The following is a 17265-nucleotide window of genomic DNA, read 5'->3' as shown; positions in this document are numbered from 1 at the left end:
AAGATTAAATGATGTGTTTTCATTTCAGAAGGGGATCCATGAGTGGAACTTCAATGCTATGTCAATCAAAGGCATTAGGTATGGATAAACATGAAGCTAAACATGAAGGCTATTAAAGGATGATTTTAGGTTATTAATGTGACTAGTGTGGCTCTACTGGTATTACTCTGTACGTTTTGTCTGTCACACCGTGGTGAGGTTAAGTTGGGTTTTTGGGTTTCATGTATTGTTTCGTCATTTCCTGTTTTATTTTGAAAGATTAACTTCCCTCTCGTTTCAGGTCACTTGCCCTTCCTCTCGTGCTCCAGTCTGATTGTGGTATGAATGATTCCACCTGTTTCCCATTACTCCTGTGTGCTTAAGAGTCTGCGTCTCCCCCTGTCTTGTGCCAGTGTGTTGTATCTGTCTCCGTATAGTGCATCATCCTAGCGTTTTTTGCCAAGCCCGTTTTCCCAAGCCCGTTTCCGAGTTCCCAGTGGTACTTTTCCTCGTAAGAGTGATTTTGTTTTTTCCTAGAGTAAGTTTTTGATAATATAGAACCTGTAAAAGTTACAGTGTTAATTTTTCTTATAGCCTTTTGTTTTCCCTCCTGAGTGGAGTGGACTCTTTTGTTTCTAAAATTTTCATAGCATATTTCCTCCGATTTCTAGGAGAGGCTTTTTTTGTTTTCCTCCTCAGTAGGAGTGACATTTAGTTTAAAAATAAAGTTTCATGGTCTTTTGTTTTCTCCTCCGCTAGTGGAGTGATTTTGAGTTTTGATAATTTTTATAGAGATATGCTTCTCCACTTTTTGGAAAGCATATTCGTAGAGTAATATTTCATAGCCCATTTAGCTTCTCTCACGAGGAACTGGTCGATCTGCTGCCGCAAATAAAAGTCTTGGAATGAAACCTCCTGCATCTGCGTCCTCCATTCTCTGGTCTTGACATTGTCAAGATTCAGTTGAACAAGGGATTACTCACACAACACATTGGATTGGGGGAGGTGTGAATTCTCTGCAGGTGCATGAATAATAACACATTTCCTGTCAGAAATAGCTGGTGGTACAGATTTAGCCACCTGGAACTGCATCCAATTGGTGCAATGTGCCACCTGATCTAATTGCCCTGGATAGTCAAGACAGTGACTTACGATGCAAAGCCACAATTACATAATCATTGTAACATGAGGGGCTTGGACAAAAAAAAACCCAAATAAAGCGAGGGAATCTTCTAAGAATAGACCAGATGGAACAGAATATATGTGACCCATGATTGCTTATGATAGCTGTTCAGTACCGTCAGTGAGAGAAATACTTTAAACTTGCTTCTACAAACCGCCTAAAAGACTCAATGAATATTAATTATGAGTACAAGATAAAAAACAACACTGATTTGTTGATTTGCTGCTTGAAAACAATACCATACTAGCTTTTTTTTCAAACTGTGATACAGGACTTAATGAATATCTCTGGCCACTCTGTCCGCAGTATCAGTAAGTTTGATGAGCGCTGCTGCTTCCTGTACGTTCACGACAACTCCGATGACTTCCAGATCTATTTCTCCACCGAGGAGCAGTGCGGTCGGTGAGGACACACACCTCTAGATGTGTCTGTGTAGGTGTTTGTGTTTGTTCAGCATGTATGTGCGGTTGTGACCCGCGGGCCACAAGCCTAAAATAACTTTAATGATATTTACACGCGGCGGTGTGCACCAGGTTCTGCTCCATGGTGAAAGAGATGATATCTGATGGCACAGGGAATGCTGTGGAGCTGGAAGGGGAGGGTGATGGAGATACGCTGGAGGTCAGTGTGCATTTACATGAATTTATTTTTTTTATGTCTTACAGGTGTATTATTTTTACATGGAATTACCAAGATTTAATGTTTGTGTACTACAGTACGAGTATGACACCAGCGAGACTGGTGACAGGGTGGTACTGGGGAGGGGAACGTATGGAGTGGTGTATGCTGGGAGAGACCTGAGCAACCAGGTCCGAATCGCCATTAAAGAGATCCCTGAAAGGGACAGCAGGTATGTTCACGGCCAGAGACACATTCAAGGTTTGATACACAGTGTCATTAATTACTGAACAAACATGAAGCCAAAATGCAGAAGCAGTGTGTGAAAAACTGACGGTCAGTAGCAGACAGGCTCTGCTAATCAATGCACTGATTAATTGATCAATGAGGCGCCCGTGGCTCAGTGGTTAGAGTCGGTCGTCAGTGGTTCGGTCCATAACCGGAAGGTTGGAGGTTCGATTCCCACTCTCACCCCTCAAAAAGATTGGTGAAGCTGACAGCTGGAGGGGTGCCAGTCCATATCCTTGTCCCAGCCAAGGTGCCCTTGAGCAATGCACCGTACCCCCATGCTCCCCGGGCGCTGTGAATGGCTGCCCACCGCTCCAGTGTGTATGGCATCTGTCTGAGTGTGTGACCCTGTGCATGAGCATGAGTGTGTCAACAGGTGCCAACCTGGATAGGTTAAAATAAGAGGACAAATTTCGTGTGTATGCATGACAATAAATCTGATCTTAATCTTAATCATCAGTAAGTGGGAGCACCTCTGTAAAAAAAATCAGATGTTTTGTCAGTTTGCGAGTCTGAAGCATTCAGGTGTGTTTTAACACAATGCCAAGGAGGAAAGACATCAGCGAGGATCTGCCCATCAATCTGAGAAGAACTATTCTACAGAGAGAAAGATTATTGTGTAACAGTGTTTAAGTGGAAAACATTCAAGACAGTCAAAGTCCAGACGTCAACCTGACCTTAAGAGAGCTGTGCATAAACCAATGCTGCAAAGAGGGGTGTGCAAAATAATCGTCATGACGATGCATCGCGATTCTAATTTTCGCGATCTACTGCATCGATTCTTGACGCCAAGTATCGATATTTTTTTTTTATGCCTTTAATGATAGGACACATGCAATTGATGCATTTCGCTGCAAGGGATGTTTGCAATATATATATATTTTTTTATAGTTTTATAAAGCCTATGCACTTTTTTTTTGTCTGTACTGATCATCATCTATTTTGTTATTTTAAGTTTTATAAATCCTATGCACTTTTTGTGATGAGTGTGTCCAGTAATAGTAATATTTGTGTCCAGTAATATTTGTTTTAATGGCAATACCTCCAAAAGTTGTTTCAATAAATACAGTTATGAATTGATTTGCTTTGAGTTATGTATCAATTGAATACACTATCCAGATCATACACAGCCAGTCAGCCACTGGTAATGGCTGTATTTTTTTTTTAAGTATGTTCAGTGAAAATATCGCAATGCATCGCAATAATTCAAGTATCGTGATGCATCGTGATAGTATCGCATCGTGGCATGTGAATCGTGATTCGAATCGAATCGTGACTTCTTTGCCAATACCCACCCCTAGCTGCAAACCTCAATGAGCTGAGGCAACGCTGGAAATTCCTCCACAACCATGTGAGAGACTGATAACGTCATACAGACAACTGCTAAAAGGTGCTTCTACAAGCTGTTGGATAATGGAGTGAACTTCCTCACACGCTGCTTCTGCATTTTGGTTCAGTTTAATAGATAATTACACTGTTTAAAATATAATTTGTTATTTTATTGATCTTTTATGATCTTTTATTGTCCTGATATGGACAAACCTTAGAATCATAAGAGGGTGTACTTTCTTTTTCGTACGGCATAGTATCTGCTCTATATTTTGTGAACAAATGTGATGATAGACACAGTTTGCATTGTGGCATTGCACTAAACCAAAGAAAGAAAATGCAGTTTGCCTTTTGTTATCTTTCCTTCCTGTGTCTCAGATACTCACAGCCCCTTCATGAAGAAATTGCCCTTCACAAGTACCTGAAGCACAGGAACATTGTTCAGTATCTGGGTTCCATTTCTGAGAACGGATACATCAAGATCTTCATGGAACAAGTGCCTGGAGGTAAGTTCGTAAAAACAGAGAAAGAAACAGAGTTTCGTCTGTTGTTACTTTGGACTCTGTAAGACAGGAAGTAATTCAAACTGCCCTAATGTACAGTAAACCAAATATTCTCTCGTTTATGGCAGTGCTTCTCGGTTAATTACAACTTCCGGCTCATGAGAGACTGTTTCAGAGATCGATGCTTGTGACCTCTCGGTTACCGGGCGGTCTCTCTAACTGCTTGGTTGTCTTCCCATTTCATGATAGGTTTTGGACACTCCTTGTCTCCTTTCTCCAGGAAGCCTGTCTGCACTGCTGAGGTCAAAATGGGGTCCTCTGAAGGAGGCCACGATAATCTTCTACACCAGGCAGATCTTGGAGGGGCTGCGCTACCTGCATGAGAACCAGATCGTCCACAGAGACATCAAGGTACTGATATCCACACCGAATATTAGACACAATCATCAGATCCATCTACTGTAATAATTTCAGGCTATAGTAATGAGCGGATGAAGATTTTATTTTATTTTTTTACCACTTTCGGCTCAAATGAACAGTAGACGGATCAACTGGAGGTCCAGATGCATTTTTCCTACCTCTTAAGGACATCACTTCGGGATACTGTTCATCTGCTGTAGATGGTTCTTTTTAAGCCTGCCACTTCTTCTTTTGTCCAGTTTCCTCAAATTTAGCTGAAATATGTCAATTTTTCAACTTTTTGGTGAAAAAACATTTGATTTCTGTTAGACTCTGTTATCTTTGGTGGGTTTTGGAGATGCTACTAAAGATATGGAGAAAAGGCAACTTTGAAAGACTTTCAGTAACCCTGAAAGACGACTGCTTAAGACCACTTTGTATTTTGTTCCAAGCTGTTAGACTTTCTTGTGATTTATTTATTTTTTTCTAAAGAAATGAGGGGTGGTTCAACACTCTTACCCCGTCCTGTATACCCTGCTGCTTTCAAACCCAGAATGCTTTTGGTACGCTAGCAGATGCCATTCCCTGCTTCCTCCCCTTACTGCATAGAAATCCTTCTCTCTGTTGGTCCCTGTCTTCTACAGGGTGATAACGTGTTGGTGAACACCTACAGCGGCGTGTTGAAGATCTCTGACTTTGGCACTTCGAAGCGTTTGGCGGGAGTCAATCCCTGCACAGAGACATTCACAGGTAGCTCAAATCTCTGCCGCAGCTTTAGAATTTGATTTCTGTATCATTCTTTAACTTCTTTATGCATGACTGTATGAGACCTTCTAAAATCATAAAAGATTACCTTAAGATCACACTGCTTGAGAACTAAATTCTGAGTTTTTTTTTTTGGGTCAAAACAAACTAAATCAACTAAAATCAGACGTAGAATGACTCGCAGAGCATGATGACTACACACAGGTTCCATCCAGTTCTGCACAAACAGACAGCGATTCAGCGTGGACTGCATAAATGGAGTCATTGACATGCTGCGGTCGCAGACTATGGGTGTAAATATCAAATGACCCTCGAAATGTCAAGAGCCACTATCAGCCTCTATGGAAACACTCAAAGACGCGAGCGAATGAAGACATACACATTCATTGACCATCTGGCCTCCTTCTGCAGCCACAGAGGTGTGTAATTAGATTAGCTAATCAAGCAGAGGCAGAAGGGTATTTACCTTTCATTAGGAGGTGTATGTGTGTGTCTGCTTATCCGTTTCTTCTGCTCAGCTCTCACGTTCTTTTTATAGCTCTCGCTTGTAAATCTGCTGCGAAGCTCTGGCAGCAAACTGAAAAATGAATCCTTCTGATTCCCTTTTCCTCACTGGAATACCTCTAATCTGACAGCCAAATCAAATTTGTATTTGAGTTCTTTTAAATGCATGTCTAAATCTGTTGTATAATCTGCCTCTGTGCTTGAAGGTACTCTGCAGTACATGGCTCCAGAAATCATTGATAAAGGCCCACGAGGCTACGGAGCCCCAGCTGACATCTGGTCTCTGGGATGTACCATCATAGAAATGGCGACTGGGAAACCTCCCTTTCACGAGCTGGGAGAGCCACAGGCGGCCATGTTTAAGGTAGACACTGACAGTCTTCGTTTACAGATGTACTGGATGCACAATTTCTCAATCTGAAGCCTGAAATCATCCCTCCAACAGCTGGTTTTTCATATCCGAACTGTCTCTGTGGCTTTATTTTGCAGGTGGGCATGTTTAAGATCCACCCAGAAATCCCAGAGTCTTTGTCGCTTGAGGCGAAGTCCTTCATCCTGCGCTGCTTTGAGCCCGACCCTCACAAGAGAGCCATCGCCTCAGACCTGCTCAGAGACCTTTTTCTCAGGCAAAACACAAAGGGCAAGAAGAGCAAGATCGCCTTCAAACCATCAGGTTGCATTCATGCTAATACACTGTTAGCTGCTAGGTAGCGCTCCCTGTTGTGCGCATGGCTAAACCAAGATCGATCAGTTTGAATTGAAGAAAAGTTCATGTACCTAAAAGCAGGTTGTGCAAGCTACAAAAAATGCCCAACATCTAAACGTACCAAATCTTTTCCATGAGGTCAGCAGTTAATGTTTTTTTCCTTTTAACACAATGATGTACGAGGTGAGGCCTTCAGAGAACTATCAACAACGATTGTGTCCCTTTCTACGTGTTGTGTGAATATTTAAAAGTGTGTGAGTCATCACGCCGAGTCTTTGAGTTGTCACCAAGCAGAATTTCCATGACGCAAATCCCCCTCTTCATTCTGTGGCGCTTTTTTGCTTTGTAGCACATCTGTAGCACATTTCATCAAAAATCACAATGTTATCTCATTTGAACTGAAGAGTAGAAACTTTTCCATCAAACATAACAAAGATATTTAAAGGTGGTTCATTTCTACCGATTGCATTTTATTCTTGTGCTGCACTCGAGTAGTTTTGTAGTTTTACCCTTAATGCAGCCTTTCAGTTCAGCTTCTGTCTGATACAAAGTTCCTGTCTCTTTAAGACCATGTAAGCCCACTCACTCCTGATTGGACAGCTTCTGGAAGCCTGCCGAGGGGCAGCACTCAGAGACCATGAGCTGTACCTCAGCCTGAAATCTGAGTTTTTTGCTCACTGGGATTACTTTTACATATGTTCAGAATCTTGTTTAATATTAACCACCAACATTCTAACATTATAAAAGCAGAATAGGACCCCTTCAAGCGTCAGAATAAATTGTGTTTTTTTTTTTTTTTTTCAAATCTGAAGATAAATCCATCTTTCTGGGAGCTCCTTAATTTAGAAGTACATGTGTTAGCTGTCATGCTCATGTGTGTTTCCTCTGTTTGTGTTGTCAGACTATATCCACAATGTTTCCATGCCGGTGCAGCTGCAGGGCGAAGCCGCCGGCAGCAGCAGCAGCGAACACGGCTCTGTGAGTCCGGACTGCGATGCCAAACATGACGTTTTCTTCCAGAAAAAGAAAAGCTCTGGCTCAGAGAACCTGCTCAAACCCCCCAACTCTAACTACCTGAGGCAAGAGACTGATTTTACATCACTTATAGATCTCATAGCTATAAACTGAAGTAAAAATAATCCTTATTCTGAGAGCGAACATAGTCGAAACAATGTGAAAATGTCACCGCATGCGTGTGGGTGTATGAGTGCGTGTGTGTGTTTGGGTGGCAGGTGGCCGTTTTGTGCTTTGCTGCTTTTTACAACACCGTTATAATGAGGAAGGATAATGTTGTGATCTTGGGCTGGTTGCTGGTTGTGTTTACATGCGTGCACATCCTGCTGGGCTGAGTCATGCTGTCTCTGCACTTCCCTGCGCACACATAGTCGCCAGGAGAGGCTTGTATCTGTACATAAACTGGATGCCACACCGTTGTAAATCATTGGTGTAATTCTTGTTTTATATTGCCGTGAAGTCATAGAGTGTGCGTCTGTTGCAGTGTCCCAGATGATAGCTCTGTGTCCGAGGACCGCAGTGCCCCCCCCTCACCTGAGGACAGGGACAGCGGCCTGTTCCTGCTGAAGAAGGACAGCGAGAGACGGGCTATTCTGTACAAGGTGCTTAATGACGACCAGGAAAAGGTCATGTCCAACCTCAAAGAGAATCATATCCAGGTCTGTGTTTGTTTATATTTTTACCACTCATGTTTCAGGGTCTTTTTACACAAACTAGGTGTGAGAACTCGACCGCCTAATAAAGCCAGGATATCACTTGTGTTTTTGCCATTTTTACTTCACATTTAGAAGATGTGGATAACAAACGGTGATCCAAGTCCTAATCCCAGTGCTCCTAATGTGATCAGCCAAAATTCACTGAGCATGGGAGAAAACAACCAGTCAGAGTAGGGCTTTAATTACATTTTTTTGATTTGTGTCAACAGCAGCCACTTATACAGTTGTCCAGGTTACTAGCCCACGGCTGCATGCCATCCTCTTGTGGTGGGAGGAGCTTAAGAGGCTGAGCTGATGCACAGCAGAGAGGGAGGGAGGGGGAAGGACTTGCAAGTTGCTTTTGCTTATATTTTCAAGCTTAGTTTTGTAGGAAAAATAGTGAAAACTACAGATTTTGTTTGAAGTTAGAGGCATCCTGTTGAAAATTGCAGTCAAGGTGATATCCAACGAAAAATGTTTGGCAATATTGCGTCTGCTTCTTTTACTAAACCAATAAACTTAGAAATTACATATGTAAATATAGAAATACATTTTGTAAACTTGTGTCTTTCAACATCCAAAAAAGATGCCCTGACTTACAACAGATGCAACTAAAAAAAGGTCATATATTTGGAAAAGTTTCACCAAAAAAGTTTTATATCTTCCCAAATAAAAAGGTATGCAATCAGAAATCTTCATTTTATGATCATGAAAATATTCATATCTCAGCTTGAGGTGAATTCAGCATGGACCACCTCACGAGGGATCCTACATACAAGAACTGCAGAGAAAATATGATTAAAGCCAACAGGGTGATTTCAGTGATTTTGGCAGGGAGCCTGTATTTCCATGTACTACCAGGAGAGGGCGCAAAAGCTCCGTGAAAACCCTTCCACCATATCCCCCAATGCTTGTTATCTTGGTAAAAGTAACATTACATAACACTAAAACCCACTCAGGCAACTGAATTAATGACAGATTTTACACTTGGATAGTGATATTTACAGTTTGAGCTCAGTAAGTAAGTCATTCTAATGCATTTCTGTTTGTGTAACAGGGCAGTGAAGAGCTCCAGCTGTCTGTTGAACATATTAAGCAGATAATCTGCATCCTTCGGGACTTCATTCATTCTCCAGAGAGGCGTGTCATGGCAGCTACCATCTCCAAGCTTAAGCTGGACCTCGACTTTGACTCCACCTCCATCAACCAGATCCAGCTGGTGCTGTTTGGCTTCCAGGACTCGGTCAGCACAAACACCCACATTCAGGTTCTGACACATATGCTGATTTGATCTCAGCAAGCAGGTACAAAACATCTGCATTGCTTCAACGACAGAAAAGTAGATTAAGAGGTTATGACCTGACACATTACCTCAGCAGCTGTTCGGACAGTAAAAGAACACAGTTAGAGATCACACTTCTTTACAAATACAATGTTTCAGAAACAAACGGAAACCGTAGGTCTGAGGACTTTAGTTAAATTCTGAAAGTTGCTCTGACTTGAGACTGAAATGAAAGAATGACACAGAAATCACCTCATCAGTAAAAATGTCTTAAAATGTGTGAATAGAGTAGTCCAGTTTTATGTGAAAGTTTACGGTTTCTTTTCAAACTTTTGGATATAATCTATTATATTTTTATATGACAGTATTTTTGAGCTCCGTGTGAAAGTGGAAAAAATATCCTACTTTTCTTTTTCTGAATTAAATTTCGACACAGAATAACGAACGGACAGAAAACTAACTTCAAATGGGCCGAGGCTGAGAAAAATGGTTTCAGTGAATGCAATAATTCAATAATTCTATCAAGTTTTTAAGAAAACCTCAAGAAAATTGGGCTAATTATTTGCTCTTTGGCTCCCCCTACAGTTGTGGGATGTGAACGACCATTGTCATAAAAACACATGCACCTGTTCAGCCATACACATGCATTTGTTGTCATGTTGAAGAGGCAACAAAGATGCCATCAGAAGCCCACAAAAGTCAAGTGAATATAAAGCACAGCTGTGTCGTGCAGGGCTGGAAAACAAAAGTCGTGAACTGTGATATCTCCACCCCTGGGGGCTCCAGAGCAGTTTCAGGCCTGGGAAAAGGCTTGTCATGCTTCAAAATTAGTCAAACTCACACAGTTTTAAGGTTCACAAACTTCTCTAGTGGTGCTTAGTTACTTAATGGTTTAAATGACATTACATTTGGTGAAAAACACAAGTCATGGACTCGAAACTCACTAGGATTTTACTCGGGACTTAAGAAGAAAGACTTGAGACTTACCTGCAGCTTGGGAAATAATGGCCTTGTCCCACCTCTGAAAATACCTAATTAATATTAGGAGAGAATTGAAAGGAGTGTGGAAACTGAGGGTGGGAAATCATGATAACACATAATGTGAAGTGCAAAAGTGCAAAGTCTTTTAGGAAATCCCATTGTCGTGGCCATTTTCTGGTCTAGTTCTCAACGTCATTTTCTTCTGTTGTGAAGAACTGTTGGAGGCAGAAATCCACATTTCAGGTGGCACAACAGTTTAACAGCTCAGGTTTAAAACAGACAAACGCTAACATCCATCAATGGTCGAGATTAAGCTCAGCTGCGATTTAAGATTTGATCTCTACACGGATGACTTCTCATCAACAATTCACCTAAATCTGACTCAGGATGACCTGACACGATGTAACCAGTAAAAACACATGTTTCATTTATAATCACATCGTGCGCGCACATCCTGGCTCCTGTTCATAAAAGTTCTTCTTCTATGGTGCTTCAGCAGTCCTTTGAAAAAAAAAAAAAAAAAACTTTGTCTCTTCCCTGCTTTAACAGCAGCGCCGTCAGGTATCAAACGTGTTTGTAAAATGGATGAAGAGGAATTAATTGTTGAGAAAAAAAAAAACTTCAGCTATAGGACCAAAAATACTACATACTGTAGTTAAATCGCATCATATATATATATTCCTCTTCAGGTTTAAGTCGTGCGTCCAAACATAAGTTTAAACCAGAAAACTGGCTGAAAACTTTATTATGTTAAATATTTTATTGTCTCATACAGAGCATTATTGTAATGTGAAAGTAATCATGCGTTTTCCAGTTGAAGTTAATCTTAAATCCCACTAAATGGTTAAACTACGCCACCTGCTGGCGGAAACTGGTAGTCTACCTGCAGCGTCCCTGTATGAAGTCAGAAAAGCCCTAATAAATGGGAGTCTGCCTATTATAAAGGTTGCTCTGCAGCTTTAAAGACAATAATATCACTGATTTAACACTCATTTTTCAACTTCTCAACTAAAAACTGACAGCTGTGATTGGGAACTTCACAGTCGACAATCTTTGTGGTCAGGTGCGGTCTGCATGGCGACATTCGACACAAGTCATGTGACCCAGTGTGCTGCCAGTGTGTTCATGACTTTAAATCTGAAAAAGTCATGAACGTTTCCTCTCAGCTGTAAAGTTTACATAAAGTGTAATTGTGATGCAGTTGCCAAAAAAAGGTCTTAGAAATCCATTGTTTAAGTGTTTGGATCACCAACCAGGTGTTACACTGCATTTTTATGAGGACTGAAATAGAGCTTTTAATCTTCTAAATTGGCAGAACGCAGCAGAAACTCTGCTGTTAAAAACAATCCATACATTTGAAAATACTTTGAGCATTTGTCGATGTGGAAAGCTATCTGTAGAAGAGTCTTTCTAAATATGTGTCTTGATGTTCTCAGGTGAACAAAGTCCTGAGGAATCATCACATTAAACCCCACTGGATGTTCGCCATGGACAACATCATCCGCCGAGCTGTGCAGGCTGCCATCACCATCCTCATACCAGGTAGAAGATTCAGACTGCTGCAGCGTGAACCTTTGGCATTAGAAAAAGTTGAATCATACATTTAATCCGATAGCTACATATTTTTTTGTAAAATTAATGTTTAAATATAGTGATATATTGTATTATGGCAGTGGGATAAAAGTGAAAGTGAGGCAGAATAACAAAGCGCCTTTAACAGTTGCGGCTTTGACCTCCAGAGCTGCAGACCCACTTCGGGCCGGCATCGGAGTGCGAGGGGGCAGAAAAGGATGACGAGGTGGATGAGGAGGAAGTAGAGTTTGGTCCCGTTTTAGCGCCGCACTCTGACGACGCAGGAACGCCAGCCGACCCCGCCCACCCTGCCAACAGCACGACAAACTCCACCCACTCCCAAGAGCATCAGCGATCACATCATCACCTGGGAGCGCAGCTGGGGCGGCTCAAGCAGGAGACCAACAGGTGGACGCAGACACACCAGCACATATTTCCTCTCTCTGTGCTGAGGTTAAGGTCGGGTGGAAACAGCTTTTTCTGGGCCCATGTGGAAAAACTGCTGCAGGTTTGCTGACATCAGCGGATCGGATGGAATCTTAAATTCCTCTCATTTCTGAAATGCAAAGCGGTAGTCATGGAAAGCGAGCTCAGACATGCCTCCGTGACGTGAACATGCCGTCGCTGCACAGCCCGCACTGTTGTGACCCTTGTGGTGGAATTTTTAGTAAGGCACAGAGTCAGTTATGACGCTGAAAAATGCTGCGCGACCTGCCAACTGTTTCAGTCTTTACCACAGAACGCTATTTTAGAACATGAACAGGTTATTACACATCCTGCACTGGAAAAGATAAGGAATTAAAAATGCAAACTGCAACACAAAGCAGACAGAAAAGTTGTCCTGAGTGGACTTCATGGCATCATAACACAAGAGCCTGTTTTCACATTTGTGGGTGCTGTATATTAACGCTGCTGCGGATATATTTAAAGACCGATCTATCACGTGACAACAGGCGATAGCATGCCTGGATATTTACCTTCACGGTTACACTTTATTGCCCTCCAAGAGAAACGCGCTGAGGTGAATGTTAGGTAGCAGTTGCAGAACGTATTAAACATACAAGCACTGGGTTATGTGGAATATTGCGGGATACTATAGTGTTTAAACACAGCCGTAAAAGATATGACAATGAGATGATTTCACAGTCCATTGGAGGAGGAGAGGGGCTCATAAAACAGTTTTATTTAAAGTATAAAAGCATCATATTATGACTCAGCTCATAGGCTCCAACAAAAAATAAAGACAGAAGACTGTGTTTAGATAAAAAAAGAGTTTTATTTTAATTGAAAAAAATTAATATTCCATCTAATGCAGCATCAGCCCTTTTATTTTACAGTTGTATCTCTCTGCAGATGGTATATTGAACCACTTCCAGACTAGAATATCTCACTTATGCCCCTCGAGGGATGAATCCCTCCGACGTTGATGAAACTGTCACTTTTCCATGTAAACCCACCATGTATCAACTATCGTAATTTAACATTAAATGTTTAATACACTCTGGTTGAATTTTAATCACTCTGTTCATTCCCTAACTCTTCATGCAGCTTCATTATGAAGTTGGAATTTCCCTTATTGCATCCAAACAGATGTAACAATAACTCCCAACTCTTTGGTAATGAGGCTTTTTTTCTTAGGAATATTATTGTTGTGTGTCATGGCACATGGATGTATTAACAGTGTGTGGCTGCAGGATGTTCACATTTTTTTGGTGGGTAGCACCTGTGAGTGGACCATGCCACTACTGTCTGGTCACTGTATCACAGAGGAATGAGGAAATAAAAAAACAACTGACATTTTTGTCATCTGCAGAAGGTTTCAGTTTACAGCTTCAGCTTTTGTTGACATACTTTGGCCCTGAAACTAAAGATTAACGGTGGAGCTCACAGAAAATGTCCCCCTAACTGTAAACATTTAGCTAACTTTTAGCTAACTAGCTAACTTCTGGCTAGCTAAGAGTTTTCAGCTTTTTTTCCCCACCACGTTTTAATGAACAGTTGCTTCTGCATCAACACCAACTTGACAGCAATGGAACTTAAAAGTCAAGTAGGCCTAATACGACTTTGCTGTCGCTGCCCAATATGTTTTGCACGTTTCCCTTCTTCAACGCACCTGATTCAAAACAAAAATGACAGGCCTCTGCAGACGTTGAGGAAGAACCAACGATCCATCCTATTAATTTGAATCGGGTGTTTTGAAGCATGGAAACTCAGGGTGAGGTTGAATTGTCCCTGCATGAGTGAACCAGGGCTCTCAAGTTTTCAAGTTTGCTTGGAGTGAGATTCGGGCGGGGCAGGGGCCGGGCCATGTGCGTGGGGGGGTTTCTTTCGGGGGTTTTTTTTGGGGGGGGGGGTCCCTTGCAGTATCCCATCGCCATAAACTAGCTACTTAAAGAACAAAAAAATTGTTTTATTTATACCAAAATCACAAATCTTCACTTTTACACTAAATTCTGCTATATTTTAAAATAAATTGTTTTAGGTATGCAAAGTCTTAACAAACAAAAAAACAGACAAATTAAATTAAGAAAAACAAACATAACCCCAAATGGGCCCCTTGAGCAGTCCCTCTCTGTGTGTGTTTGTTTATGAGTGTTGTTGTAAGTGTTTGTGGCAGATTTTGATGCTTGGTGACTGATATTGGGGGCTCCCATTTAAAGCACTGTGGCTCAATGTCAGCCATTTTCAGTCATGATGGATGACAGAGTTCCATTCAGAGCCAACGTGTTCCTGGTCTTGGTTTTATTGAGCCCCACCATGGAAAAAACCCTCTCTGCATCAGCATTTCAGTGCGGCAGAACTAATACCAGTTTGGCAATTGTAGATAGCCTTATTGGGAATCTGTTCATACCAGTCACCTTTGAAAAAAATTAACCACGGAAGCCTAATTACACTCCTACATATTTTTCATTTTTCATTAAGTTGCTCATGTCAAAGGGTGTGTGCTGAATATTTAGGCCTACTACTCCAACGAACACTTTAATCGGCATGTATTGGTCTTTTACAAGGAGTAGGAAAACTATAGTAACTAATAAAAGATTCAAATAAATGAAGATATGACCTGCTGATGATCCTGACGGTTCTCTTCCACCTCCAGCTCGTCGGCAACTTCTGCACGCATTCAGAGCATAATAGGTTATGTCCGCTGTGCATACATGGGATGCGTGCTTGCAGCTGAAAGCTATTTCACACCCGGCAACAAGAAATTCTGTTTTCTGATTGGCTGAGAAATTCTATTTTGTGATTTGCCGATGGGTTGCTAAATCAAGACAGCTGTACCAGAGCTATAGTTCTGAGCTGTATGAGTGCACAGTAACCTGCCATTGACTCGTTTATAGTATCGGCCATTAGAATATCTGTGCGACGAAGTTGATCATTTCTCAGCGTGAGAAATGGCATGTGTGGCGTGTGAGCGTGTGAACTTGTTGAAATGCGTGTGTCTCACGCTCATTGCGTGAGACTTGAGAGCCCTTAGTGAACTGACTCTGAAGTTAAGTGGCAGAAAGAAGAAGAAAGATATATTTCTCCCATAATTGAGCTGAACTGAAATATTCAATATATTCAATAATCAAAGTGATACTCGATTATTTTCATGCACTTGTACGAACATATTAGGAGCGGGTGACAGTATCTTCCATGTTTACTGTTTTTTCTCTTTGTTATAGGTCTGTTGCAGATCAATATCCCAACTCTGTCTCAGTGTGGTTGAGAGACATAACATTTAAGGAGACTTTGTAAAGTTATATTGGGCGGTTTCCACACATGTGGGCTATATCAACCTTGGATGTTTCTACACGTAACATGGAGAAACGTGCGTGATGATGGTATATCCTTCCTGCCTCCACACGCTCATCGATATTGGGAAACTCTGCATTGTATTCAGTGTACAGCACACCTTTTGCATCATGTCATGCCTCCTCTGCTCTCTGCTTTGAGGCCTCTTTGGAGTATTTTACAGTTTCGAGAGCTCGTCTCACGGACGGCTTCCTGTTGTACGTGTGAAGGAAATCTTCCAACACTGTCCATGAGTTCATGGGTAAAAGCTTCTCATGGCTGTACTTTATGGCAGCATTAGTAGAAAACAGTGTTTTCAACAAGTGAATGCCCTAAAAACCACACCGAGCAAAAAAAAAAAAGAATCAGCTGTGTTTGGGCCTTCAACACCAAAGGAAAACAAATGTTCATCTGCTTCATTGTGATATAATTTACCATCGTGTTTATTCCTCTCCCTTGGTAAACGATAAAGTTATTGTTGATAGATGTGGACAGATTAACACAGATTTACTTGTCGTCATGTAGCTTAAAACAGTTCCTCAAACCTGCAGTCTTTATCACCATCAACTCAGAACCCTTAAAGATAGGACGACGGTCTTCATCTACACATATTCTGACCTTATATGTTTTTTTTTATTTTTTTTATCTTGCCAAAAAAAGCACCCTGGGTGGTATTTCAAATCAACCGCCTTGACCGTAAGCTAATCGTGAGCTTTGTGTTGGCTCTGCTCTCTAAGTTGTACGCCTCTTGGCTCTGTAACAAACACCGTAACGGGAGCTGCTGTTTGTACAGGCTGCTGGAGGAGCTGCTGCAGAAGGAGAAGGAGTACCAGCAGGTCCTGAAGGCCACGCTGCAGCAGAGGACTCACGACCTGGAGCTGGTCAGAGTCAGACACAGACCGCCAGGTAGAAACACTGAGTGACTCATTTCATTCAAAATACAATGTCATTTTCAGGGACTTTGATATGTCTTATTGAACCTTTGTGGAAGTAAGCCTGCGGGAGCCATCTCTTTCACTCAGTTTAGGTATGCAATGCTAAAAGTGAGCATATGTTGTGGTATTACTTTTTCATATTTTGTCAGCTGTACCATCAAATGACGTCTCAACTATTTGTTAAAAAAATAAAACCCATTGTGTTCTTATTATTGCCTCAAAGGACGTGTTTCTGTTGCTTTTTTTCTCAGTGCAGATATTTGAGGGTTGATATTGAACAAGTGAAAAACTTTGAAGATTTAAAGACTTCGGCTCGCTCAGGCTCTTGTTGCTGTTTTAATAACCACTGGAGACATTTTCCTATGCTTAGATAATCCATCACTCGGATAAATTGTTTTAACTTCCTGCAGCTTTTTCTACAAGTAATAACCCAATCAGCAAGCCACTTATAGATATATGAACCATCTAATGATGGAATTTAAATGCACATTAATGTCTTGGAAGAGGAGGACAATGAATGACTTTCCATTTGCCAACAAAAATTGCACCAGAGACCTTTAGAATAATTGGTTGGATAAAAGATTATTGGTTGAATAATTGGAATAAAGTTTGCAAAGAATGCGTTTACATACTCTAAAACATGTACTAACTTTACATGTGCCTTGGTTGCATGCTTCTAAGCTGATGATTTTCTTTTCTTGCATTCAATAAAAAGGAGGAGGAGTTGCAGAGATGAAC

At 41.3% G+C, this 17265-nt stretch overlaps 1 protein-coding gene across 2 annotated transcripts in view; it reads left to right on the top strand.

Annotated features, from left to right (window-relative positions):
• map3k15 (mitogen-activated protein kinase kinase kinase 15) overlaps positions 1–17265 on the top strand; it is a 40488-nt gene that overhangs the window by 20914 nt on the left and 2309 nt on the right. For both annotated transcript variants that reach the window (XM_075452912.1, XM_075452911.1), the window contains 15 exons: positions 29–78; positions 1469–1564; positions 1696–1783; positions 1879–2012; positions 3776–3903; positions 4181–4311; positions 4944–5049; positions 5775–5932; positions 6058–6241; positions 7176–7353; positions 7773–7947; positions 9041–9226; positions 11683–11788; positions 11986–12226; positions 16386–16498. In XM_075452912.1, coding sequence (XP_075309027.1) covers positions 29–78; positions 1469–1564; positions 1696–1783; positions 1879–2012; positions 3776–3903; positions 4181–4311; positions 4944–5049; positions 5775–5932; positions 6058–6241; positions 7176–7353; positions 7773–7947; positions 9041–9226; positions 11683–11788; positions 11986–12226; positions 16386–16498 — 2074 coding nt within the window. The remainder of the gene's footprint in view (positions 1–28; positions 79–1468; positions 1565–1695; positions 1784–1878; positions 2013–3775; positions 3904–4180; positions 4312–4943; positions 5050–5774; positions 5933–6057; positions 6242–7175; positions 7354–7772; positions 7948–9040; positions 9227–11682; positions 11789–11985; positions 12227–16385; positions 16499–17265) is intronic.

Source organism: Odontesthes bonariensis, chromosome 20 (assembly GCF_027942865.1).
Source record: "Odontesthes bonariensis isolate fOdoBon6 chromosome 20, fOdoBon6.hap1, whole genome shotgun sequence".
NCBI classification, from domain to species: Eukaryota; Metazoa; Chordata; class Actinopteri; order Atheriniformes; family Atherinopsidae; genus Odontesthes; species Odontesthes bonariensis.
This window is presented reverse-complemented; position numbering and strand designations above follow the sequence as displayed.